The following is a 27534-nucleotide window of genomic DNA, read 5'->3' as shown; positions in this document are numbered from 1 at the left end:
AGATCATTATTATTCTAATTTACTGATAATTAGTTTTGCAATTTTTGTAAGTAATTAACGATTTTTTTTTCAATTCTTATGACAAAGCTATAATACTCTTTGGTAGAGTATTAGAAGAGTGCAAAGCAGCAGTTCGTTATCAAGTCTGGCAAAGAAAATCGAACACTTTATTCATAACAGCTGAAAACTGTTTAAAAACAAACATTTTTATTTTATAGCCGATCGAGTGAGCTGAACGAAATCAAATTTGAGTGATTCAGCGTGGGGAATGACCGACTATGAGCTATTATACATCTGCATGTTAAAGACCTCCAACACTGTTTTCCTTTCTGTTCTGTTTCTTCTCTTTTAGAAACAATTCAGTAATTGTACGAGCATATAAAATCGTACGGCAGCGTCTACTTCTGTCCAAAACCAATATACCCTGAACAGCTATTTTCTAAAGGCTATTGTCAATGAAGTCTAGAAGTTTTTGCTGCAATTGTGTATTTATTTGTTATTTACTTTTCTATAGGCACAACGATGATTTTAATGTCTTGGAATCCGTTCAGGAATTCCCCGAGCTGTTGACAAACAAATTCAGTTCCCAGAACTGAGCTATTGATATTGTGTTTTATTTACTAATCAGTTTTTTAGGTTTACGCTGTGGGAATCTGGAATTATACTCATATAATATATATTTAACGATTTAAAACGATAATTTCTGAAAAATTTTTTTACATTACTTCTCAATCACATATTTGAATATCATAGTAATCAGAGGTTTTACGATCCATATAGAGACTTGCCTCGAAGTGGAATATCCAAAAGCTATACAAAATATTTACAATTCGCATGCGTGTAAGCAACGTCCTTTGGTCCTGAAAACATTGATAAAACCTTTGCATCCCTTAAATTTGAAGGGCTTGCAGTCATCCTCTGCTGGAGAGTATCTCCAGGTATCCTGGGGGAACTCGCATATTCTAAGGTCTGGAGGCGGCAGCTTACCGTACGATGATCATTCGCAAAACTTGGATAAATGCTTACGAAAGCAATGAATAGGCAAGGTACTGCAGCGAATTTGTATATTGTCATGTGGAATAACTAAACTAATTAGTGTGAAATGTAGGTTTGATAGGCGTAACTAAACAAGTTATGATGTGATTCATATTCACGGATATAACATTGATCTCGAATATTCACTTTAAGTATTTGGACATGGCATAAAACTTGTGTCAATGCCATGAAATCCGATAATAATCATTTTTCAACCAATCCGTTCCAGTATACAGTCCACGTGGTAATTCTGTCTGTTACTTACAACCTAATCTATCTACTCGTTCTCATCAATTAAATTACTACAGAATCTTATAGCTCGCCAATATTGAGATGTAATTTATTATTGATCTCCATTGATTATTAACAAAATACTTATGCCGATCATTTAGTCACTAAGCAAATGGATAACTGTTGATTTACTCCATAGGTTGATTGAATAATTATATCGATTGGATTGGCTTGGATTCGTCTTTTAAACTGCATTTAAGTAAATCTTAAATGCCTTAAATTCGATCTACTCCTATTGGATTTCGCTCACTTCTGGAATATGTTTCGAAAGCATTGAAAAATCTGTTTCAACTTGATTCACTCTCAACCACACGTACATAAACAAAACTACTGATAAGCTTCATGTAGCCAGTGACTACTATAAATCATTGCGTTCAGCTTTAAGTTGAGTTAGTTAATCAACAGAAGCTCTACGAAAATATACAAAATGAAACTTGTAGCAGTACTTTGCGTATTCATCGCTGTCTTCGGCGCTTCCATCGCTCTCAAGAATCGTAAGTCTAAATACCTGATTCTAAATGTCTCATTTCTGCAAGCAACTATCTCTTTGTGCTCTGTGCTCAGACATTTGCGGTCTACCGCCAGCCGGTGATGGCATCGGCTTGATGAGGTGCTTTGCTATACTTCCCAGCTGGACCTACTACGCTGCAGACAATGCATGCAAGGAGTTTGACTACGGTGGCTGCGGCGGCAATTCAAATCGTTTCGAAACTCAGGAACAGTGCGAGGCAAAGTGCAAGGAGTAGATTTACTTAAACCAAAAGTTGATACACTAAATTAATTCAAAAGCGTGGCAAAACAATTCGACTTTTCATAAATAATATTAAGTGTCTCTAGATCAATTCGATACAGTTGTGCTTCGTCTTTTTAAAAATTACAATATATGAACGCCATTTTAAATCAGATTCGCATTTTTAAATTAGTTCCAGAGAGATTACACTAACTTTGAATTCGTCTTCAGCCTGTGTGCCTTGCATTACATCTTATTTGGGAATCCTTTACCAAAGGTTAACTACGTAAATTAAATTTTATGATTTAACCGTAAAATATGAAATTCGCTCCTGGAATTTACGTATGCCTCGCTCTCCTTGGACTAACCTACGCTTTGAAGTCTACTGATTCAGAGAGCGACCTGTTGCGTAAGTGTAGCACGAAGCCAGCACGAAACCACACCGCGGTTGATTTATGCAAGATGATCCTCTCTATCTGGATGTACGACCCTAGGGATCACCATTGCAAGTTTTATGTCTATATTGGTTGCGGAACCAATCACAATGGTTTCCTACGTCGGAAAGACTGCCTAAAGGCTTGCAAATACCCATGATAAATGAAAATGGAAAGCATCTATGCCCCTAAAAAGCGTGACATTAAAAATACATTAAACCATGTCAAACGTAATGCATACTAAATGTCTTCAATTCAATTCTTAATCCACTTATTTATTTGCCTTGATTTATGCATGCATTCCTAGCTTATTATAAATAGTTCTGCTCTGCAGCCAACCAAGTTATTTGTTAGATTGGAGTGCTAAAAACCGTTAAAAATGAAATTCACTCCGTATTCCTCATACTCTTTGGCCTGACCTTCGCTATAAATCTTCTTCCATCTGAGATAGAGCAGAAGTGTGAAAGGAAGCCACCAAAAAATTTCACTGCGGTTTCATTATGCAAAAAGTACTTTTTCACCTGGATGTTCGATCCTGACGAATATCATTGCAATTTATATGTCTCTAGGGGCTGCGGAATTAATAAAAGTGGTTTCCGAAGTAGGGATGAGTGCATATTTGGTTGTGCAACCCAAAACTAAATAAAAGTGGGAGGCGTCTGTAGCCCTAAAAATCGTGGCCAAGCATTAAACCACGTTAAACAATATTAATAATAATTGTTTTAAATTCAATTGGATCCCCTTTGATTTATGAATAAATATAATATTTTATACAATGGACACATTGTAAAATTGTTTTGACTCAAGGTTTTGATGTAATACATGGGCATTTCTCCAGAAAGGTCAACCACAGACAAAAAATTCAATGCCAATCAAAGCTTTATAGCTAATCTAATAAAAGTAAGTAATAGAATAAATTTAACTAATAATTAACAAATATAATCGATATGTAATCGCTGCCTGCAAATTATGGGAGCCTCTAAGTGGAAAGAGAGAGCTGTAGGAGGGGATTAAGCACATTTTGTACGCGCTTCCTCCCGAAGAGGTGCGACGGTACACAAAAATGATGGGAGCACGCATTAGTGAATTATAAAAATCAAAAAGGTTATGGATTCATTATTACAAAACTATTAATAAATGCATTTGTTGAAAAATGACCCAAGTGCAAAACTGATTTATTCCACAGATTGACTTGGATTCGTCTTTTAAATTGCATTTAAGTAAATCTTAACTGCCTTCGATTCGATCTACTCCTATTGGATTTCGCTCATTTCTGGAATATGTTTCGAAGACATTAAAAAATCTATTTCAACTTGATTAACTCTCAACCACACGCACATAAACGATACTACTGATAAGCTTCATTGAGTACATGTAGCCAGCAATCAAATCGTTTCGAAACTCAGGAACCGTGCGAGGCAAAGTGCAAGGAGTAGATTTACTTAAACCAAAAACTGATACACTAAATAAATCAAAAAGCGTGGCAAAAAGTTTCTTAAGGTCAATTCGATACAGTTTTGCTTCGTCGTTTTGCTGAATAATATGTAAACGCATTTTAAAATTAGATTCGTTTTAGTTCATATATAAACTAATACATACATAGATAACGTATTATAAATATTTCTGCTCCCAGTAAGTCGAGTTAGTTGCTCTAAAACCTGTACAAAATGAAATTCGCAGCATCACTTTGTGTACTCCTCGCTCTATTTGGCCTATCCCTCGCTGCTCCGCGGAATGGTAAGTCTAAGCGACTTATCCTGAGAGATTACACTAACTTTTAATTCGTCCTCAGCCTGTCAGCCATGCCTTTTGTAAATTTGAATGAAGACATCGATGTCGATGTCCATTAATATTTTCAAAATCAAGCATCGATGTTGGATTAATACATTGGATTGAAAATTCGATGCATCGATGTATTTTTTTTTTATGGTTTTTTACTTTTTATACCCTGAACCCATTGAAAATGGGAAATCAGGGTATAATGGTTTTGTGAAAAGTATGTAACAGGCAGAAGGAATCATCGCAGACCCCATAAAGTATATATATTCTTGATCAGGACGACGAGCTGAGTCGATATAGCCCTGTCCGTCAGTCCGTCCGTCCGTCCGTCCGTCCGTCCGTCCGTATGAGCAAAAGGATCTCAGAAGATATAAGAGCTAGAGAGCTGAAATTTGGCATGCATACTCGTGTATACCATAGGCAGTACAAGTTTGCTTTATTTTTTCGATAACTCATCCGATAACTTTTTTATCGAGAATAATCGAAAAATCGACATTGTTTTTTCAGCTTAATTTGAACACTTTTAGACCTGGAAACTTCAAATTTGCGTTGTATATAAAGTTAATAGATACAAAGATTTTGTAATTTACAGATTTTGGATACCACGCCCCCTTCGCCCCCAATTTGTAAAAAACGCATTTCAAGTACTAGAGACGTGTGCTTTGGAATGTACACACATTTTAGCCATATGATTACGCTCTGAAAGTTTCATTAGAATCGTATGTCTACAAAAGAAATTATTCAACAAATAAATTCTCATAATATTGCCCACACTGCAGTGCAGCCCAAGCGCAGCCGCTGCTAGCTGCGCAGTTTGCGGAGCGCGTGCTTATACGTGCATGTGTATGTATGTGTGCATAAAAGAAGTCCAGAATGATTAGAATATCAGTTTGGAGGGTTCAGGGTATCTCCTAGTCGAGCAGTCTCGACTGGAGCCTTCTTACTTGTTTACTGCTGCTCTCATGGCGTTATTATTATTAAAAAATAAATAAAGAAAAAAAACTTAAAAGTATTCAACATTAATTAACAATCGTAAAAAAATATAAAAATAAAACTGAGCTTTCATAGCAGCATTTTGCTTAAGGCCTAACTTTAAAAATTTTAATATAAGATATATATCATATGCTTTCATTACATATTATTCTAGAGGGAACAGAAGATGCCATCAACGGGAAAAATTTGATTGCAATTATGAATAAATTAGGATAGGTACTTCTGATTGACAAAAGGTTGCTTGATGATGTTTTGCAAAACATCGATGCTTCGTTCAACATCGGTATCAGCGAAAACATCGGAAAACAATCGTTAAAATTGGTAATAAAACATCGTTGCTCGATGCATCGATGATTTTTTACATCACTACCTTGCCTTCGTAGATGGAGCTACAACGCTCATGAAATCCAGTGAGAGGCAAAGTGCAAGGAGTGGGACTACATTAATTAAATTTAATAACATGAATAAGTCAACTTGATTAATGAAACGCAGAGGTGTCATTCGCTTCTTAAAAAGGGTTAGATACCCGCGAGTGTTTCAATATTGAGTTCCTACTGATAGTGTGATATACGTAGAATCCGATTATGCCGACGCTCAAGGCTCGTTATACTTGGAAGACGCTATAACCATATAAGTTTCCTCATATCAGTTTATCTAGGGACCTTTTCATTTTAGTAACAAAAATCGTATGGGGGTGAATTTGATTTTTACAGGTTTTAGGTCCTCGACCAAACTCGGTTTTCTGCAGAGCGTAACTAAGCTAGAAATGCATGCATAAACCACTCATTATGAATTACGTTTACAATCTTCGTAGTCTTTAAGCATCAGCGAAAATATGATTTCTCATCAAGTTTATCTGAGGTAACCTGCAGTGTCCCAGAGTAACGAAACGATTTCAAACATTGTGCACTGGCATTATCTTCAAGGAGTACGAGGACGATGTCAAAGCTAATTGAGTCACTCTGGATCACATACACAGACTGAAGATTTTTTAGAGTGACATACTGAGCGAAGAGAGCTAGAACCTCTAAAGATGTTTTGAGCCACTAATTAAATTTTCCGTCGTTAACAATGATTTATACTAATCCAATAGATACAATGATTTCACACAGCAAATTGATTTAATCAGTGCATTAACTTTACGTAATTCTACTCCTTGCACGTGGACTCGCACAGTTCTTGAGATCCGAAACGATTTGAATTGCCGCCGCAGCCACCATAGACAAAGCTTTTGCATGCATTGTCCTCGGGGTAGTAGCTCCAGCTGGGCATGAAGGCGGCGCACTTAATCAGGCCGTTGCCGTCACTTGCTGGCGGCAGTTCGCAAATGGCTGTGGAGGAAGTAAAAATTAGCTGAGCTCCTCGGGATCAGTTTCTCACTGCAACTTACGATCCTTCAGAGCGAGGGATAGGCCAAAGAGAGCAAGGAATACGCAAAGTACTGACACGAATTTCATTTTCTATAGTTTTTAAGGCTTCGATGAAACAACTAATTTGGTTTGCTGCAGCTCACACTGATTTATACTAATCTGTGGGTATACGTGCTCAATGAAGCTATCAGTTCGTTTGTGTGTGTGTGTGTGTGTGTGTGTGGGCATGTGTACAAATTAAGTTAAGGTTCATTAACAAATGCCTGCAAAAAAGTGAATAAATAGTAGGAGAGGACCGAGGCAGCTAAGATTAACTACAAAAATAATATACAATATATATATATATTTTTTTTTTGTATATATAATTATAAAGACAATTTATTCATTATTATCACTATTTATATTTTCATCTGCGAGTTGGGCGTTACCCATAAATTTGACTTTAACACTGTCGCCCCCTCTAACCGAAGACGCCGGCCCTGGAGCTAAGTACTCATGCTCATTAGAGCTGTACAAATATGGGTAGGTCGGTGTAGAGGAGACGTGATTTCTATAAGTGTAGACGAGTACTATGAGTATAAAGCTTATATACTATATATACGTATGTATGTATATATAGAGACTATTCGGGTGCTTCCCATTAGGCGACTGCGCTGATTGTCGTCTCCGCCGACTGCTGTGGCTGCGTAGTCTGCTCTGGGCTCTGCTCAGTCGCGGATGCTTTTGTCTCTGCTGGTGTCTCTGCCTTGCCCAAGCACAGCTCCTCACACTCCGCCTTGGAATTGAAGTTGTTGCTGTTACCGCCACAGCCGCCGTAGATGAACTCCTCGCAGGCGTGCGTATCCAGATTGTAGGCGAAGCGATAGAATAGGGCAAAGCAGCGACCCGCCACCTTGGGCTGGTGGCACTGCTCCGGCACACTGGCCTCGTCCACAGCCGGTAGCTGCGTTGTCGGGCCCTCCGGCTCCTGTTTCTCCACCACCAGCCGGGACTGATCCACAGCGGCGCTGTGTACACACATGACGCCCAGGACTACAGTGAGCGCAATTATTGACAGCTTGGAGCACATTTCGTTTCAGTTTCTTAGCCGCGAATGATGCCAGCTCTGGCATTTAGCCAGCCTTAAATACTGAAAGCCGAAACGAATCAACACGTAACCGTAGTTAATTTCGTTATCATAGCCTATTTGCTCGAGTCATTCGTCAAGGCATGTAAATCACAGTGACTCGCTGACAGTTCTTGACGTCCTCACCTGCCTCAGTTGCAGTTCAACGCACCTATTAATATTTCAGAGTTTTATGATAGTTCAGCTCCAGCTAAATCATATGCTACTTCCGCACAGCTGTCGCCAGTTCCCCAATTTGCTTTGACGCACTTTGTTTTCGTGTTATGAACAATTGTCACGGCACAAGTGACGTGACGATCAGTATCGCGGATATAAAATGTTGTATTCATGTAAAGTAGTTAATGTGATATTAAATACATTTTTATTCAATTTTATTACTGTCATTTCGAATTTTTTTGTTTTGTTTTTATATGTATTTAATTAGCTTGTTTTATTTTTTTCCTCTTATGTTTATCTTATAAATTTATAATTGATTAGTATCTATTATTAGTATCTGTACTTATAGAATTTTAAAATAATAATAATAATAGCTAGTATTCACATCAAATAAAATCAAGGGAATAATTATCGCAAATGAATTTCATTGTGTTGTTTAAACTGTTGTATCTTTTATGGATTTCGCAATATTTGCTATAATTATTATTATAAATTTTTTTTTTTTCATTTCCAATACCAATATTTGCTTCTATACAGTTTATATAGTTTTAGACTTAATTTCATATACAAAATATCAACCATAATCAGGAAACTAAACTAATGTCAAAACGATATGATAGTTCCGGAATCATCTATATACATATAAATTCTATGCATCTGTTTATATCTGTATCTATGATTTGCATATTTGTATGCAGATACGCATCTGTCTCAGTCAATATGCATAAGTTGAGAAGAGCACATGCATATATTAACGATTGTTTATAAATGTTTTTATCATTATATAAATCTTCCAGCAATTTTCTGTAAATAAATCCCTTCCATCGGATTCTTATGAATTCAAGTAAGACATGGAAGAGATGGAATTGAATTTCAATAGTAGTAGTTGATGTTTGTGGCACATGAAGCAGTATTCACAATCATGCCTTCTCTGTGATTCTCATGAACTCAAGTAAGGCATAGAAAAGAGTTTAAGCAGACTACTGTTAGTGGTAGTATTTGATCATGGTGGTGCTTGAAAAAGTATACATATGAATGTATCGTGCGTTCTCTGAGATTCTCATAAATTTAAGTCTTTCTACATAATTCTTGTCACTTGCCAAGCAACATTTCCAACATAAGCTCATCTATAATATAAGCCTATTTCCAATTCTTTCTATTTCTTTATATATTTTATGCCTGTCTATAACTTTTCATCTCCCTAACTTTGGAGTCTCTCAATATAATATAGCAATTCCACTGCTAAATTCAAGTCAAATAAACAGTTTTAGCCACTATCACAATATTTCACGGAATTCGCTAATGGTTATGAGAACAGTTAACGATAAGCACAAATACGGCTTTCCGGCTAAATTAAGCAACAGGCGGAACATTTTGTTTACTAACTGAGAATTCACACAGAATACGTTTAATATTTGGTCAGCATATTCAGTATGGTAATTGACCGCAAAGTAGATCGTGGAAAATGATATAAACAAACGTTAGATGGATCTTTTATTTGGTATACATAGACCGTGGCATTATTGTTGATTCATAGAACTTGAGTCACTTCTTGACCAGGCACGCCTCCTCGCAGGTCTGTCGGAAGCCCCAGCGATTGTCGTTGCCCCTGCAGCCGCCGTACTTGAATGTCTCACAGCTGTTCTTCTCCTTATTGTAGTAATAGCGCTCCAGGCTCATGCGACAAGGACCCGTTTCCAGAGGCTGCAGGCATTTCGCATCTGTCACAAATTTCGAAACATAAGAAATCAACGAGTAATCTAGGAATTTCCTTCAGACTCTACCTTGCTGGCGTTGTGGCTGCGTTGGCTTTGGCCTGGCTGTGGTGGTGCTGCTGGGGCCAACCGCCTGTGGCTGGGCCTGTGCCAGCGGCTTGGGCTTGGCCGTGGTCACCGCCTCAGCCAGCTGTGTGAGGCCGAGCAAAACAATTGCGGCCAAGCACAGAAATTGGGTCATTCCCAACACTCGTTTCATTCTCAATGTAATCGCTGATAACTGCGCGTTAATAACTGCAAACAACAACTGAATCTTCTATTTTTTGTGCGCAAAGCTGTCTGGCAAGCTTTTTGAAAAACATAAAATATATATTTTTATATGTAAGCACTGTGTATGTGTGTGTGTGTGTTAAGCGAGGCGTTCAGCTCAAATTGCGCATACGAAGTGTTGAGCACAAACTAGCTTAATTATCAAATTTACACACACGCGCGCCTAGGTATATACATATATGTAAATATATACGCGTATGTATATACTCATTATTATTATATATAAAAATATTGTAAACAGGTGTAGAAAATCTACAGCTATCAAATTTGCAATGCATAATATATTATATTATTATATATGAAATTAATTAAAATTATATTATTATATATAAATTCATTCATAGTATATAGTATTTCATATATTAAAATAATATGTCGAAATACTTTGTCGCCGACTTTGATAAACATAAAAGCAAATTAAACTCATTTTTGTTAAGATTTTTAATAATATTAAAAAATTAAATAGAATTTTTATTATGGCTAAATTGTGTTTTTATGAATATGTATATATATAAAATTTGAATGATCTGAAACAGAGATCAACAGCATTTCACTGCAAGGGTTCCTTAATTGACCACACCCCAAAGGAGCGTATACATATATTATTTTATGAGTCCGAAAAATATTGATTGCATGGTAACTCATTGGTCGACTACTCTTGCAGCGCCCCATTTATTTTGAGGCAATTTATGACGCAATAAACATTTTACAGCTATCACTTGATGTTTTTGAAACACACACACACACACACAAGCATATTAGAAGCAAATGAGAAATGAAATACTTAGAATTTCCGGGGCAATACGGTAATTTGCATAAGAAATTCGTGTCTTCGGTGTAAGTCACGTGCTTGGCATCAATTACTAAGTTTAAGTAGGATTCAAGCGTTGCACTTTGCAGGGCACATTAATAATGCATTTGTCAGTGGGACAGTTGCTAATAATTAGACTGACTCAGAGCCCCTAAAGATGTGGGCGTGGGCGAGGTAGGGGTAAGCGGACAAGGGCTGGGCAAAAACGTTAGCTAGGTGTTAATGCACAGGGCAAATTGAATTAGCACTTAACTATGTTGCTAATCACAACGACGATGGGAACGATGCTGATGCTGCTCATGACGATGCTGATGATGACGATGATAATGATGATGATGGAGTGCAGTCAACAGTCATGCTATTTATTCATTAGTCCAACTGAACACACCAAAACATATGTGGAGCGTGGGTGGCACACGAAAATTTGGCTGATTGAATGGCCGAAATGATGTCTATCTCTCTGTCTCGCTCACTCACTGTGTGTGTGTGTGTGTGTGTGGTGACAATTCAGTTAACTGTCTAATTTGCCCGAAATAATTGAAATGCTGCCCAGGCGAGACACATTAATTGCGCTGCTCGTCATCCCAAACTGCGTTTAATTACTAAATTAGACACTCTTCGAAATTGAGAGCTGCAGCTAAGCCAACTCTCCATCTCTCATTCTATCTCGCTCTCCCATTACTTCACTCAATTAACTTACTCATACAGCTGCCTGTGTGCTTTGGCCAAAGTCCCAAGCGTATCTCAATTAGCATATGCATGCAGCGCGTAAACAACTTCAGTTGAAACTGAAAGCCCAGCTAGTTCTGTTTTGGTATTCGTTTTTATTTATTTTTTTTCGCAAATGTATTGGAAATTCCACCAGCAAAATCAACTTCAATTTGTTGTATCTGTATCTGTAGCTCACGCTGTTGCTGTTGTTGTTGTTGTTGTAGTCGCAGCTGTTGCCATTGATATGCGGAACATGTTTGTGTTTTGTTGCCACTGCAAAAGTTTTACGTCATTTCGTGTGAGCAACGACTATAAGTGTTATGAACGTAGGGTATTAGTCGGTGGGCTGAGCCTCTTAGTAACTACCGGAGCTGAGATACAATTAAATTTTGATAATAAATTTAGATTTAGATATTGAAAAGACTGTTGAAATATCATAAATAATATTACTTGGCATAATGTATGAGAGAAATATGTGAATAACTACATATATACCGAGAGGTATATATTAACGGCTCTATATTTGTATGAAAATACTTTTCCACGTGATTTTCAAAGGAGTCACAGGTATGAGAACTCAATCGCATTTTTGTGTAAGGTAAATATATTTTAATTTGAAGTTATATGGTTGCTCAAAGTGAATAATTTACACATTTATAAACAGTAATATATAATATTATTTAATATTAACACTTTTCAAACAATTATTTGTACATACAATTGTAATTTTTCTTTAATATCCGTTATATTAACATTTTCTACTTTTTTTTTTTTTTTATTAAAATTAATTTATTTTAATATTACATACATATTTTATAACTTTATTGTTTTTTTGTTAAATAAAATTTTTAACGTATTTATTATCATATTATGTTTTATATATGTATATATATATTTTTTTTTTTTAAGTTTTCTTGTTTTTTGTTTTTTTCTTTTTTTTTACACAAGCTAAACACTTGCACATTTTATTATGTGTATATTTTTGCTGTAAGATTTTGCTATTATTTTAATCAGAATTATTGTTAGTCGAATCTATACGCAATGCAGTCAAAGTTGAAATAGTACTTCCAGATTATCATTCCATATTTTAGTTATAGCATTTAGATTATATAATTGTTATAAACGCAAATTTATGAACTCTTGAACTATAGGCAAGCCAATGAAAACTGGCAATTGTCAGCGACTATTCCCAGAAATACAAAAATTTATTTTGCCTATAAATATAAAACAATTATAAATATGCAACTCAAATACACAATATTTACAAAAATTATTGTATAGCAATATAGCAATATTTTACAGCTAGTCTTAAGAAATCTGCTAAAATTGCGAAACAATTTTTTGAACAAATTTGAAAGAAAAGACTGATCACCTGCTATATACATGATATTTAATATTATAAGCTAATATGGCCACAAATTAGAACTTATGAACCTTATATACTATATACATCAATATAAAGTGTAATCTAATCGTAGTGTATAAAATAAATAGATGATCTAAGCTAAAGCTAGAGCAAACAATGTTTGTTGCTTAAAAAGTACAGTTCGCATTTGTTTTGCAATGAAGTAGGTGAGTTGGCTGTTGCTATGACCGACTTGGCACTTAAATTGGTCAATGTTGAATCTTGCCTAGGCAAAAGATATATTTGAAAAAAAAAGAGAAGAAAGAAACAACAAACAATTGTCGAAGCGCGCTTAGTAAGTTGTTAACCCAAGAACGAGTCGGTTGTACGTAATGCCTGGGCTATGGCAGTTGCTCCGGCTGTTGTTGCTGTTGATCCCGGTGCTGCTCCTGCAAATAGGTGACGTCGATGGCGCCTCGAAACGTGGTAAGGCTAAAAGAGCTGGCCGTCCATCAATTGGCAACTAATGTGCAACATGTTACAGTCAAGCTGTGCCTCCAGCCCATGGTCAGCGGTCGTTGCTTTGGCTATGTGGAGAGCTACGCCTACAATCCGCTCGAACGGCGCTGCGAGGCCTTCATCTACGGCGGCTGCGGCGGCAACGAGAATCGTTTCGACAGCAAGGCCGTCTGCGAGTATGCCTGTCGTGATGTCTGATAACTGTTGGCCGAATTAGTGTTGTTGTTGTTGTTGTTGTTGACTGATGATGATTGATGTTAATAAGAACTAGAGCTAGTGCTAGTGCTATTGCTAGTGCTTATATTCAATTTGTGGTTTGATTGCTTTTGTTGGCCGAGTTATTGCGCAGCTTGACGTGTCGCGCATTATTGCAGATCTTCTCGCAGTCCTCCAGCGAGCCGAAGAGTCGCTTATTGCTGCAGCCCATGAAGTGGCAGCGCTGCGTCTCCACATCATAGTAGATGCCCACCGTGGTGGGCACGCACAGGCCGCTCGTCGTGGGCTTCACCTGGCACAAATCACCTGCGCGACAAACTCAAGTGAGACATGGATACATAATAGAGTGCGAGTGCGTTAGCTAGCTGAGACTTACGTGTGCGCGCCACAGCCATCTGCCACTCGAGGCACACGGCCAGCAGCAGCAGCAGCAGCGAGATTTGTCTGCTCCTTGTCGGGGCGTTCATTTTGCCAATGCTGAAGCTGAAGCTGAGTCGATTTGCGGAATAATGTTTGAGATATATTTCGAGTGCTCTTGTTGCTCTGCCTGCTTAGCTCCTGGCGAATTCAGCTCTGTAGTGCGGCTGGCACAGTTATCATCTGTATTTCCATAGATTCCCTGTCGACTGTCGCTGCGACGAAGTTGTAGACAAATGCGCAGCAGAGGCAGCTGCCTTTCGCCATATATTGAAGCGCAGCAGTTGTATAGTATATGACGATCTATTGATATGCCTTCTCGTCTTCTTGTGCAATTTATGAGTTTTTTAATACGCGACAATGAGAAGTTCAGCGCACAGCGCACAGAGACAACCGAATTGAGCCGAAAATTCTACACACACACACACACAGACACAAAGAGAATCTTTTGACACACTTGCAGATTAACGTTTATACGACTTGTTCCGGTCAACTTTGAGCTATATAGAACGATTCTCTGGCATGAATTCACAATGTTTGGGTATGTATATTGAAATGGGTCTTGCGCCACATTTGATCGCTGGCTGAGCTATTGCTTTTCTGCTGTCGCAAACTCGACTCGAAACCTCGAACAAAAGGCGAACAGATTCGTAATCAGGTTGCGCTCTGCCAATAGCCGCTGCTGACGCTGTCGTTGACTGATAACAGCACTACAACAACACCAACGCCAACAACAACAATGTGACAGAGTCTGCGATGTCTCGCTGCCTGCATGTGCGTTGTTGATAATATGCATGGAGCTGGCGAGCATTCGAGTCTGGGGACCGCCGCTTGGGGGTTGGGATTCCAGCTAAAACTAGCGAAAGCTTGTTGCAGAAGGCCGATCCACTATCCAGGGCCAGGGCTGACTAACAACGAAGCACGAAGCACTTACTAAGTTTTTCTTTGAAATTAATCTGTTTCGCTTTCAATACACTTACTTTAACTGAGAATAATTGAATGAGTTCCTATAAATGAGGAGATATGGAAACACAATTTCTCAAATAATGGAACTTTAAGGATCTAGTTTTTTGCATTTCGACAACAATAAAGTAAACTAAAAATATTTTATAATTATATTATTTTATTTCTAAATATGTATACCGTAAATTGAATACAAATAACGTGTCTCATATAAATTAATAAATAAATATATATATATAAATCAAAAAAAAAATTTTAAATATATTTTAAAGAATTTTCGTATCAACTGAAAAAAAAATTTTCTTTTTTTAAATATATATGTGTACATTCATACTATTTGAAAATATTATAAGTATTCAATAAATATTAAATATATTTATGTATATAAAATATTTTCAAATCACTGTCATTTCGCTTTCCTGAAAATATTTATGAAATATTTAAAATCGCTGAAAATCGTTGTCAATTATTAAATGTTTTTTTTTTTCTTTTTTTTTTTTATACCAGTTTTCTTTTTAATAGTATTAATATTTTTTAATTCACAAAATTTTTAAATCTAACTATTATTTCAAAATTTTGTCCATTGCTTCCGATATTATTTTAACGAGTTTTCATAATGCCTCAAATTCGATTTTCAACTGAATTCTTAACTATAATGAAAACAGATTTAAAATTCACTGATATTATTAACAATAAACTATATAAATTATTATAATTTACCCTACATTTCAAATATATACGTCTAGTTTTAAGTTGAGTAATCTCTCCATTCGCAGCCATTTAGACGATCAAACTACAATACCCCCATTCGAGTTAGCGCACTGACAGCTGACGCAAGCATGGCTCGAGCCTCAACTAAGTAAGGCAACTAATTTGGCTGCTGCTGCTTGGAACATGCCACAAGAAGACAAAGTCAAGCACGTTTCAGATGTTCATTGGAAATAAACAATTACGTCACGGGTCAGGGCGGTGATTAACACCGGGTCCCGATTCAAATCAGACGCAGTTTGTTGTTATACTAGAGAGAGAGGTTTATTATAATGCGCTTTATTCGTATCAACATCTCATTCATTTCTATAGTAATCGGGACTGCGACGCTTGCCCAGCACACAGGTCGCCACGCAGTCCTCCAGGCTGCCGAAGCTCTGGCCGGGCGTCAGACGGCAAGCCCCTATCGAGTACATCTGGCAGTCTAGCGTGGCCGGATCGTAGTAAAAGCCCTCGATCTCAATGGTGCACATGCCCTCAGAGAAGGGCGGCGGCTTTAGGCAAATGTCTGCAACAAATACAAAATCAATTAGTGGATGCACTTCTACTCTCTCTCTCTCTCTCCCTCTCTCTCTTTCTCTATCATCTACTCACTTGGTATGCCGGGCACATAGCGTGTCTCAATCTCAGCAAATCCCAGCAAGCCGAGCAGCAGCAGCAACAACAAAGGCTTCATCATCGTCATCTCGCTGATAGTATATAGCGCAGAACCACCCGCTGACAACTGAGCGAACCACTGAGTGAGTGAGTAAGTGTTGCCAGAGCAACGCCAAACTTGACAGCGGCAACACCTCACACACACACACACACACACTGAAAGCTGCCGATAGCCCACGGATGCGATAAGCAATGCCATGCGACAGTTCTATGCCAAAAGGGGACGAGTGTGACTCTAGATTGTGTGCCCCAATGGATGGATGTCAAAGATCTCTGGACCCACATACATATAGAACGTGGCTAAAGACTCATTGTGAATTGTGCAAAGTTATTCAGAATAAGAGAACAAGAGAAGAGAGTGAAAGTGCTTTGAGAATCAAGCGAAAGATCTGCTACGTCACGATTATTTTTTAAAATTTAGCATATAATAAAATTCCGAAAATATGAGAATATGTCTAATTGATTTATATCCTTCTGTCTATCTCTTTTAATACAAAGTTGTCTTTCAGGCTTCAAAAATATTCCAAATAAAATTTGCGTATATACGATCTCAACATAGCTTTAAATATTGTTCGTTTGTATTGAATATTACAATTTAGCTGATCAAAGCACAAATTGAAATGTTATTAAGAGCACACATTCGTTATCAGCTAACTAATAAATATATTTATAATAGTAAGTGTAACAATAATCAACTGAAATAATTATTGCTTAAAGCAATTCATTTAGATGCACATCCTTCCGCACAGCATTGTTGAAGCCCTCCTTATAGCGATACCATATGGGGCTCTTAACAATTGCATCAGTTTTAACTGTAAAACAACATTTCAATATATAATTACTGCTGGAGCTACAAAAGCCATTAGCCTACCTTCCTCGGCTGCCGCTGCTGCTGTTGTCTTGTGCGTAACGCGCCCAAAGAAGTCTTTCGTAAGCTGTTGAAAAATACAAGAAATTCATAATTAAATAATAATAATGTAAGAGAAACAAAGAGTATGCAAAAATGAAATGAAATTTGCCATATAATCAGAAAGAAAAGCTTCAGCTCTAAGTGAGAGAAATGAAGAGAATTGGCGTAAAACAACCCCTAAACAAATACACAACCCCAATGAATGAGGACATTTTGTTGTTGCTGTTGTTGTTGTTGTTGCTGGCAGTCGCTTTCGTTTAGGATTGGCAATAAATGTTCGTTTGCGCTGATCCCACATTACGACCCCGAAGACAATGGGCAGCCGAATCCCCTTATGGGTTATTAGCTTTTACAGGATTTGCGGCAGCAGCAGCGCGACGGAAGGACCCTAAGTCGAAGGCGGATTTGCGGATGAGTGGCTGTGGCAATTTGGGTAGAGCTAAATTTCAAAAAGCTGCGCCACGAAAAAATTTGCAACAGAATTGCTGCTAAGTAAATGCAAGGCATGCAAATTGCCCGAAATATGTGAAAAGCCGCGACGGCTCACCTGCTGCTTGGGCGGCGCATTGACGTCGCTTATTTGCTTTGGCTTCAATGTTTGCAAATGATTTGGCAGACGCGCTGCAACCGCCTTTTGCTTCGAGCCAGGCGTTCCAGTTGCCCCTGCTGCTGCGCTCTTTGTTGTTGCATTGTCCGCTGAGCCGCCTTTGGGCGCGGCGCGTCGTATGCGCTCCAGATCCACCTCGCGTGCTATCAGCTGGCGACTGAAGTAGGGCAGCGTCAGTCCAGGAAAACCTATAATATACACAGCACATTAATGCATTGATAAAGCGGCTAAGCACAGCTGTGCCAATGACTTCACCTGGAAAGCTACACAGCGTATCCAAGTCCGGTTCGGTTTGAAACACATAATGGCCCTCCGCCGATTTGACTTGGACGAAGGTCAGCCCAAGATCAACCATCACTTGAATCGTGTGACGCAGATCGTATTGTTCTCTGAGGGGAAAATTATGAATTAATGGTTGTTTTGTAATTAAATTGTAATTTGAATTTTGATTAATTCAGACAAGGCAAATATGTTTGTTATAGCATTTTGAACCACATCAAATAGTTAATTGAAATCTCAAGTTCATCTCTGAGGTTCCAATGACCTACAAATGACGTCGTTTAAAAATTTTAATTTGCATTTTTATTAACTCTAATGAAACTTAGACGAATCTATCATTTTAAAACATATAAAGGGGAAAACTTCTCGAGAGATCGTCTTCAGTCTTCACAGAACGCTATACTTCCTCCTTAAAATAAGTTCTCATGAACTACAAATTGACTTAGTTTAAGTCTAACTCCAATATTGGTATTGACTAGCTTTCCATATGAACTGACTGTCATATCAATCATGTTTGAACTACATAATCTACTCAGACAACTTCAAACGACTCTCTCGATAGCCGCTGGTTCTCCTTCGTGCAGTCTATGCTCCCTGAAGCTAACAATATATTTGTTGGCTCCTCCCACCGCATACTCACTTCTGGGATAACAGTTGAACAGCCACGGAGCGCAGCTGTGGCGAGAGAATGCGCTTCAGCAGCGGCACCGTATCCAGCAGCAGAATGTTGCCTTGGCCCACGCCCTGAGCAGATGTGGTAATGCCTTTGCGCAGTGCTTGAAAGATGTTGCGCTGGTTCATAGACTTTTGATTGAACTAAAAAGAGAGAGAGAGAGAGAGAGAGAGAGAGAGAGAGAGAGAGAGAGAATAAGTCTGGGAGAGCAAGTGAATGGGGGCCAGTGTAAACAGTGCGAAATCTATGCAGAACTCTCATTAATCTTGTGATTGCATTTGAGCCACATAATGCACAAGAAATTACAAGGCTTGATTGTGTTGATTATGCACTTTTCTGTGGCCCTCGCCAGGCTTGTTTGCCCCAGCTAATGAGGATTGCATAATACATGAGGCAGCCTCAAAGAGTCCACTGCTTACATGCCAAAATGAAAAGAAATGATGCGACCCGAGGCCCAGCGCCAGCCATCAACGTTTGCCTACCTCAAAGCCACGCGTGGGAAATGCAATTTTCGGCCAGGCCAGTGTGGCAAAGAGCAAATGCCAGACCACAAACCCGTACTGCAAATATGGATAGATGCTGTAGTTCTGCTGCCGTGCGATTTGATGCTGCAGCGCGTCCGAGAAGCAAAACCATTGCAGCGCCTCGCAGATGCCCGTAAAATTCGGATCTGGCATCCGTTGCTGCAAATAGTTCTCATAGACGCCTTGAGTGAGCCTAAAAGAATTTCAAATGATTTGGATTTTGTTTGCGCCTTCTTTTGATTTTTGTTATTTTTGCAGAGGGTATTCATATGACTGCGCACCTTTCGTAATCGCCGCTGGAGTGCACCACGTCGAGCACATTGCGCACTCGCGTTGCCACGGACATGTTCGTCATGGTCACCTGAGCAGCTTCCTCAGCATTGTTCGAGCTGCTTTGTTGCAGCTGCTTCTTTGGTCGTTGAATCTGTGAATAAACGAGGTACATGTATATAGCTTGGCTTATAGTTGCTTTTGTATATACCATAAGTGTGAATGTCTCCTCGATTCGCCTTTATATACATATGAATTTTAAGCTGAATTGAAAAATAGAAATATTGACTTAGAATATATTTGAGTCAGAGAGTATTGGGGGCTTCTCATAAAGCATTTAATGCACTTTCTGTAAGCTGTATGTCAAAGAAAATACTCAACTGAGTTGCCAACTGAGACTAGCCTAAGCGATATCAGTATGTATATGTGAGAGATGAGAGTTAACCAGATGCACGTCCAGTAGGCAATTCAGATTTCGGCTCTCTTACAAGAATATACCAACCGAACTGCTTACTACTAGCAGTTCTCCTCTGCGAATCACTTCGGCTACTCACATGATGAGCACTGCGCCACTCTCTAACGAAACGACTCTCTCACTGTCAAGCCTCGTTGCTTGGAAGACTGCCCTATACCCATTGATTCGTCTTTAGCTTTCAACTAAGTTATTCTAGCAATCAAACTGAAATCATTCAACTCATATATAAATATATAAATTAAAATTACAATTATTTATGAATCTAGAAGGTTTTTTTTTAAACTCACCCTAAATATAGCGCCCCACACATCGAACAGACCTTGATGCCGATCCTTCTGGCCCAGATTGTTGTTGAGCACATCCTGAAGCGTTAGGCAATGTTTTTGGGCGCTGCAAAATATTAAGATTATTAAAATGAATTTGTGGGTATATTAAATGAATATTAAATAAGATAAATAAAATTAAAAAAATAAAATTATATTTGAATTTACCTACAAAACAATATGATGCTAATTATAATAGCCTCTAACCTACTATTCACAGCTGTTTCGATTTATTGCTTACCTCACTTACCCTTCTCAGTTTTCTTCATCTACCAGCTTTACTTATATATGGTCTAATTTACTATCGCTCTCTTTCTTCAGGCTCTTTTGATCTACCAGTTATTTACATGCTTAGTCTAATGCACTCTATCGATGTAGTCTTGCTCCCACTTCTCTATCTCAGTTCTCATTATTTCCTCTTAACTTACTTAAAGAATTGCATGGTTGAGATGCAGCTGCGCACATCGTTGCCCGATTTCTCAGCCAAAGCGATGAGTGCGCCAAAGTCCGTTTTCAAGTGCTCCTTGTGCGCGATTTGTAGCAGTCTGCAAAGTGCAAAGAAAATTCAATTGAGTTTAGGCAATCATTTGGCTAATCTGCACCGCCTACCGCTCGGCTAGACGCGCAGCATCGATGGGCGGAAAGCTGACTACGAATGCAATTTGACGCAGTGGTCGCAGGGCGGGATCATAGATGTCGTTGCAAATGCAGATGATGGGACGACGCAGCACATTGTGCTCCGCCTTGGCGCCTTTGGACTTGGCCTTGCTGAAGATGCCATCGCTGACGAATTTGACCAGATACTCAATGGACTGACGCGGTGCGCCGTCAATCTCATCTGAATAGAGAATAGGATGACAAATTTACTTTGTGGCAGGAGCAGCCTCTTCTTACCCAGCACAATGCAATTGGGTCGCTTGTCCTCGTTCAGCACCGACGACATTTGTGTGCCGTTCTCCAGGGCTAACTTGAAGGCCTCGGGACTGCGATCATCGGAGGCATTTATTTCGCGCACATTGTAACCGGCATGCCGGGCAATTGTGTGAGCCAGTGTGGTCTTGCCCAGACCGGGGGGACCGCAGAGCAGTGCCACCTTTTGCATGGGTCTGCCCAGCTCGTCCACATTGGTGTTAAGCGCTTGACGCGCTTTTCGCTGTCGCCAGCCGCCGTTGGACTCGAATTTGCCCGTTCGCTTGTTGAAGCTATTCAGCTGCTGGCTGGCTGCTACTCCAGTGTTGGCTGTCTGCTGTTCCTGCTTGCTGTGAAAGACCTTGCCGAAGACGACCTTGTCCCACATCTTCAGCCAATAGAGCAGACTGCGATTGGTCATCTCATCCGAGAGCAGATCAATGTATTTGCGCGGCTTGTACTTGTCCACCCACAGCCGACCAGTGTCCACGCTAGGAGCAACTGGCTCGGGATTGACGAGCTGTGTTGGTGGAGCCATGCGTCGCAGTACCTGGAAGAAAGGCTTGCTAAGTGACTATTTTCTCCCTAGCTTTGTCTAACTCACCAGCTCGTTGGCCTCCTGCCAGACCTGTTGCTTGGCCTCGCCCAGTAGGCTGCCTGTCAGGTTGTCCCTTGCACTGAGCAGGTCCAGCTGCCGTTGCTCGTACTCTTCCGAGTGGAAGCGTACATAGAGGCGTTCCAGGTCGCTGCGCTGCAGCGCCAAAAATGGCCAGGTGGGTATCTCGTATGAGAGATTCTTCATTTTGAAGTCGTGCAGCGCACGCAGACGCGAAACCTCATCCTGGCGCACCGTTTTGCTAGACTCTCGCATCTTACGCCTCAGCTCAAGTATGCGCTCGATGGCTTCGTTGTCGCGTTGCTCCTCGGTGCGTGCCTTCTTCACCATGGGATCTTCGTAGCTCTCGTGGTACAGATCGTCAATGTCCCCGAAGAGATCTCGTTCCAGTCGTCGCTTGTTGTTGCCTCGCAATCCCAGTTCCTGCAGTTGCTCTGCGGCGGCGTTTAGCAGCGGTGCTGTCTTGTCGACTGTGGGAGTAAGTACTTCCTCTATAGGCGGCATGCGCTGCATTGGGGTCGAGCAGCCGCGTCCCACTGCAGGCCCCCTGGGCGTACCAAAAAGACGCCGATTGACGGGTCCACCGCCAGCCGAGTCACTTTGGCTGGCGCCAAATGTGATCTGTGACAGCTGTGGAGAATTCAGTGTGGAATCGCTAAAGCGCGAGACATCTTTGAGGCCTGCAACAGTTGCGTTTGCCTTTTGTTGTTGTTGCTCGAACACAGCTGCAGCCTGACGAGATGTGCTTGGTCCGTTTTCGACGGCGTCATACTCGTGCGGCATGTCCTCGAGCAGTTCCATTTCATCCTGATACTGCAGCTCAAACTCTTCATTCTCATCTGGATATTGATCCATTTTGAGATGAGTTAAATAAAAACAACGAACAACGAATGATAAACAATAAACAAGTGTGTAAAGTTCCCGCCAAAAGTGATGTTTTTATAGCTGGCCGCTATGAAACTCACGCGGCAGTCTGGCAACTCTACTCAAAATGGCAATATATGGAATCAAAAATGTGAGAGGTATTGAGCGGCGTTAGTCATTAAATGTGACGTCACGCTGAAATATTTAAATGTTTGATGCGGGATATTGGAGTGCAATTATTTGTATTTTATATCAGTTTTAATGTTTAAGGAACTCAACGACTTAAAGTTTACAATATCTGAGACGTTACGATAATATCCTTTGACGTTGTTAGCGGATGACGTCACTTACTCTGCTGGATGTCAACACAATGAATGTCTCAATGGCAACCTTCATAACGAATACTACTTGCGACCAGCTCCAATTTTATGCATTGCAAACTTTCAGTCTCAGTTTGAGTGCTAACAACGTTAATTCGTGATAAACTCGATACATACACAGATACAATAATTATAAAAAAGTGGAGCATACATACGTAGCAGACAATATCTCAGAGGCCGACAGACATGCGTTCATAATATATAAGAAAAACAGCTGCTCGTTGATTGCAGCAGTAAAACACACAAAAACAATTTGTAGCTCGATAGTGGCCAATCGGACCGGGGGGCTTCGTCTTCTTTGTTTGAGCATATCTCAAATGTCGAAATGTGCTTGGAACTTTAAAGTCGCCAACAGCAACAACAACAACACCCTCAGCAACAACAACTGCAGACATTAAAGAACTTTGCACTGTCCTAGCCTCGGTGAATAAACAAAATTCAAGAATTTCAAGATTTGCTGAGGTGAAAGTTTTTTTGTTTTTACCCTCAAAGAGACAATCAATTATTAGGCAATGGAGCGCTGGAAGCCTTCGTACGATTGCGAGGAAGATGCCATGGCCGCACCCTCTGTATGCCCAGTGGCTGAGACAGTGCCAACTGCGCAGCGGATCTTCGGCGACATTAGCACCAATCGGCTGTGGACATTTCGTGTCAGGGTGAACGAGATGCTCTCCGTCTGCGAGCAGCTCGGCATTGTGGGCAGCTGCGAGGCACTGGGCAATTGGAAGCATACTGGAGCAGCGTTGATGACTCGTGAGGAATCGCAAGATGAGGATGAGGATGGTCATGTCTGGACAGCTCAGGTGTATATACCACGTCACTGTGACACTCAGTATCGCTATGTGGTCTTTGGTGTAGATGCTACGTCAGAGCAACTACTGGTGCGTCGCTGGGAGGTGCAGCTGGAGCCACGTTGTATTAAGGAATGGGATGAGCAGCCGCCTGAGTGCCAGGAAACATTCGGCTGTGTCAATGGGCAGGAGAAAGTGGATCGCGGCTGGCTGACCAAAGAGTCGCTGGTGCAGCTGAAGTTTTTCTATGCGCCGTTCACCTGGAAACAGCGCATGAAGCGGCGTCTGGTACACGTCAAAGTGACGCCTATGAATCTGCGCATCCCCACCACAGGCTGTGCCGAGATGGCGCCCGTCAGCACGCTCGAGGACTCGCTATCGAACGACACACACGACACGCGCGAGAATGGCGGGGATAGCACAGCCTTCGCCTTCAGTGAGGTGGTCACCCTCAGCGCCGACAGCTGCGAGATACGCACCCAGGAGCAATTCGGCACCGCGTGCAGCGCCACGGACTTGGTCATCTTTCATCTGACTGTGGCCGATCTGGACAATGTGGCCTATCTGGTGGATCTGTATAGCTATAAATCGAAGGTTGAGCGGGAGGACGGTCCGCCGCATCATCTGGGCTATCATTATGTGTTACCAAATCTTTTCAAGCGCTCCGAAGGCAATCTGGAGCTACCTATTACCTGTGCCAAGACCCACCGGCCACTAGGCATGATGAAACTAGGCTATTTGATAGTCAAACCCTCGTCCCACAGCGCCCACATGGACATGCGCGTGAGCTATACACGCTACTGGAACAATAAGTGGACCGGCTTGGATGTGGGACATCGTGGCTCCGGCACCAGCTTTAAGGTAGGTCCAACATACTCTTAGGTGTGCGGAATTGAAATATTAACTTCAAATATGTTTCAAATTAATCTCAGTTTTATGAACTTCTTCAAAACATAGATTATCTCAAAATGAGCTCTTACAGTAGGTCAGGCAGACATAACTAGATACAATATGATGAACCTATGCTATTTTGAACAGATTACATTATTCAGAAAACCAGTTTGCCGATAACAAAATTGAAAATTTGAGAGAAGTGCTGAACAGGTTCCAAGTGAACTCTTTTGAAAGGAATGGAGTAGTTGTATATATTATGAAAATTAAAGTATTCAAATATGTCTTTAGTGAATTAAATCTTTAAGCCTCACATAAAACCTTCAAGCAACTACAGAACTGTCAAAAGTTCGAGTTTTTCTATGGTTGTCAATTATTATATATCTAATATTTACAAACAAATATGTCTGGAACTGGATTCTTAGCAAGAAATCAATATAAAGATATAAACATTTGTTGAAAAAAAAAAAAAATAGCTTAGCTTCAAGTTTACATAGATGATATTTAATATTCCCTTAACTCCACAAATAAACTGACAAAGCAAAAATTTAATTTACATAAACATTGGATTCCTGATAATTCGAGATGGCAGTGTTCTTTATGAATTACATACATGATCGGAATTTGCACTTAACGAGACTCAAAGCAAAGCTTTGAAAGAAGAAGAGTACTTTAGTATGTGTAGAATTGTTGTGTTGTTAAAGTTATTTTAGATTGTTTGACCACCTCAATTTCTAACGAGGCGAGCAAACTTATAAAATATTTATAAGTTATCAATGCATTTTGAAGCGTCCAGCAATTTTAGCATATTATTGAGATTTTTGACCTAGCGAGAGAGAAGTTAACGCAATTCGGCTTCATAAATTTGATTAATAATATTTATCCATCACATTGCATTGGACGTGTTAATTGCGTATAATTTCATCAGCAACGTTTACAGTTATAGTTACTCAACTCATCATCTTTCCAGGCGATGGACGCTGTGATCAGAGAGAATACAATCACCTCGCTGAAGAACGCCGCCGAGCATGGCGCAGACATGGTGGAGTTCGATGTGCAATTGAGCAAGGATCTCGTGCCGGTTGTCTATCATGATTTCATGATCTATGTGTCGTTGAAGAGCAAGTGCAGTATGCAGGAGCATGACTTTCTGTCACTGCCCATGCGTGAGCTGACGCTGGAGCAGCTTAAGAAGCTGAAGGTGTATCACACGGCGGAGGGGCTGTCCCGTGAGACGCGCTCCTTTCACAATGACGATCTGCTGGAGCATCAGCCGTTTCCTCAGCTGGCCGATGTGCTGGAAGCCCTGGATGAGCACATCGGCTTTAATATAGAGATCAAATGGTCGCAGCGCCTGCAGGACGGTCGCATGGAGGAGGAGTTTGAGCATGTCGTGGATCGTAATCTCTATATCGATTGCATTTTGGATGTGGTGCTGCGCAAGGCGGGCAGCAGACGCATCGTGTTTAGCTGCTTTGATCCGGACATATGCACGATGCTGCGCTACAAGCAGAATCGTTATCCGGTCATGTTCCTCACACTGGGCCATACGACCAAGTACCAGAAGTATATGGACCCACGTGGCAATGCAATGGAGACGGCCGTGTGGCATGCGGTGGCCATGGAGCTGTTAGGCATCGTGGCACATACGGAGGACCTACTGCGTGATCCCAGCCAGGTAAAATGAACTGCCACCGAGCAGCTTTGGACTTTGTTGGACTTTTACCAAAACGGGCGTTCTAGGTAAATCTGGCAAAGGAGCGTGGCCTGGTGCTCTTCTGCTGGGGCGATGACAACAATTCCAAAGACACAATCAAGCTGCTCAAGGAATTGGGTCTGCATGCCATCATCTATGACAAAATGGATGTGCTGACCACCAAGGAGGTTAAAGTGAGTACCAGCATTGTCTCTCAAATCTATATACTATTAGCTAATTTCCATTCACTTGCAGCAAAGCGTTTTCCTGCTGCAGGCCAAGGACAGCCAGAAGGAGATGCTGAAATTGCAGGCACTCGAAATGGGCCACGTCTGGCACACCTCTGCCTCGGGCAGCGAGGAGCAGCAAGCCTGAGCGTTGCATAGCTTTAGATTTACAAACAATCCACAAACACAGACAGCTGTTGGAAATATGTTTATTTACTCAATTTTTCAGACTGTGCTCAGTGGACTCTCTCCAATAACATATATATAATACACAAACATATACTAACACACATAAACACACACACCTTTGTGAACATTTTCTCACCTAGCCAATTGCATTTGCATTTTGTAGTAAATTTTAATTGTTTTTCTCAGTTGCCCACGCCAATTATCTTTTGTGCCTCCTTGCATCAATTTGTATGCGCAATATTCTTATGCAGATTTTGACAGTTCGCTCTATACTTCATTTTTTACGTTCCCGAAAATTGTTTACTTGATGCAACTGTGAAAAATGTATTTTAAATAAAATAAATAATACCAGTATTCATAATGCGTTCTCTATGTAGATGTATGTATTTATCGAACTGCAGTTCTCTTTTATTATGTCTGCTTCAGGCAAAGCACCTGCTGAATCTAAACACTTTTAATGGCTAAATTGAACAGGTTGAAAATAGCTGCAATGTATATAAGAAATGCAAGATTGAAGTGCTATTTTTTGCACATTGAATCTCTG

The 27534-nt window shown here is 40.2% G+C and overlaps 8 protein-coding genes and 1 long non-coding RNA gene across 9 annotated transcripts; 3 read left to right on the top strand and 6 right to left on the bottom strand.

Moving 5' to 3' along the window:
• Positions 1-1708: 1708 nt before the first annotated feature.
• Positions 1709-13653, top strand: LOC6577183 (boophilin-G2). Its single transcript, XM_002003116.4, has 5 exons — positions 1709-1820; positions 1891-2068; positions 9679-9821; positions 13187-13312; positions 13371-13653. The coding sequence occupies exons 1-5, from the start codon at positions 1754-1756 to the stop codon at positions 13541-13543; spliced, it is 687 nt and encodes a 228-aa protein (XP_002003152.2). The 5' UTR covers positions 1709-1753; the 3' UTR covers positions 13544-13653.
• Positions 3844-4394, top strand: LOC116803926. Its single transcript, XR_004363949.2, has 2 exons — positions 3844-4227; positions 4283-4394. It is a non-coding gene; the product is annotated as an uncharacterized LOC116803926 (long non-coding RNA).
• Positions 6313-6763, bottom strand: LOC6577186 (male accessory gland serine protease inhibitor). The gene is made up of 2 exons (XM_002003119.3): positions 6653-6763; positions 6313-6593 (listed from the first exon to the last, which is right to left on the bottom strand). The coding sequence occupies exons 1-2, from the start codon at positions 6717-6719 to the stop codon at positions 6412-6414; spliced, it is 249 nt and encodes an 82-aa protein (XP_002003155.1). The 5' UTR covers positions 6720-6763; the 3' UTR covers positions 6313-6411.
• Positions 7014-8084, bottom strand: LOC6577185 (spleen trypsin inhibitor I). Its single transcript, XM_002003118.4, has one exon. It carries the CDS (start codon positions 7699-7701, stop codon positions 7273-7275), a length of 429 nt encoding a protein of 142 aa, XP_002003154.1. The 5' UTR covers positions 7702-8084; the 3' UTR covers positions 7014-7272.
• On the bottom strand, positions 9386-11489 carry LOC6577184 (kunitz-type serine protease inhibitor bitisilin-2). The gene is made up of 3 exons (XM_002003117.4): positions 11471-11489; positions 9699-9923; positions 9386-9635 (listed from the first exon to the last, which is right to left on the bottom strand). Exons 1-3 carry the CDS (start codon positions 11472-11474, stop codon positions 9460-9462), a joined length of 405 nt encoding a protein of 134 aa, XP_002003153.2. The 5' UTR covers positions 11475-11489; the 3' UTR covers positions 9386-9459.
• Positions 12611-14685, bottom strand: LOC6577182. The gene is made up of 2 exons (XM_002003115.4): positions 13938-14685; positions 12611-13867 (listed from the first exon to the last, which is right to left on the bottom strand). The coding sequence occupies exons 1-2, from the start codon at positions 14026-14028 to the stop codon at positions 13650-13652; spliced, it is 309 nt and encodes a 102-aa protein (XP_002003151.1). The 5' UTR covers positions 14029-14685; the 3' UTR covers positions 12611-13649.
• Positions 14686-15972: 1287 nt separating this feature from the next.
• Positions 15973-16625, bottom strand: LOC6577181 (kunitz-type serine protease inhibitor bitisilin-1). Its single transcript, XM_002003114.4, has 2 exons — positions 16304-16625; positions 15973-16217 (listed from the first exon to the last, which is right to left on the bottom strand). Exons 1-2 carry the CDS (start codon positions 16563-16565, stop codon positions 16006-16008), a joined length of 474 nt encoding a protein of 157 aa, XP_002003150.4. The 5' UTR covers positions 16566-16625; the 3' UTR covers positions 15973-16005.
• Positions 16626-16909: 284 nt separating this feature from the next.
• Positions 16910-22899, bottom strand: LOC6577180 (chromosome transmission fidelity protein 18 homolog). Its single transcript, XM_002003113.4, has 12 exons — positions 21941-22899; positions 21322-21886; positions 21037-21265; positions 20856-20972; positions 20392-20494; positions 19641-19783; positions 19318-19552; positions 18803-18978; positions 18139-18272; positions 17824-18071; positions 17238-17301; positions 16910-17178 (listed from the first exon to the last, which is right to left on the bottom strand). Exons 1-12 carry the CDS (start codon positions 22805-22807, stop codon positions 17078-17080), a joined length of 2982 nt encoding a protein of 993 aa, XP_002003149.1. The 5' UTR covers positions 22808-22899; the 3' UTR covers positions 16910-17077.
• A 329-nt stretch (positions 22900-23228) lies between these two features.
• LOC6577179 (glycerophosphocholine phosphodiesterase GPCPD1) lies at positions 23229-27344 on the top strand. Its single transcript, XM_002003112.4, has 4 exons — positions 23229-24848; positions 25849-26556; positions 26622-26768; positions 26830-27344. Exons 1-4 carry the CDS (start codon positions 23709-23711, stop codon positions 26947-26949), a joined length of 2115 nt encoding a protein of 704 aa, XP_002003148.1. The 5' UTR covers positions 23229-23708; the 3' UTR covers positions 26950-27344.
• The last annotated feature ends 190 nt before the right edge of the window (positions 27345-27534 follow it).

This window comes from Drosophila mojavensis, unplaced genomic scaffold (assembly GCF_018153725.1).
Source record: "Drosophila mojavensis isolate 15081-1352.22 unplaced genomic scaffold, ASM1815372v1 contig_36, whole genome shotgun sequence".
In the NCBI taxonomy this organism is placed as follows: Eukaryota; Metazoa; Arthropoda; class Insecta; order Diptera; family Drosophilidae; genus Drosophila; species Drosophila mojavensis.
The sequence above is the reverse complement of the archived record's forward strand: the minus strand, read 5'-3'. Positions and strand labels throughout refer to the sequence as shown.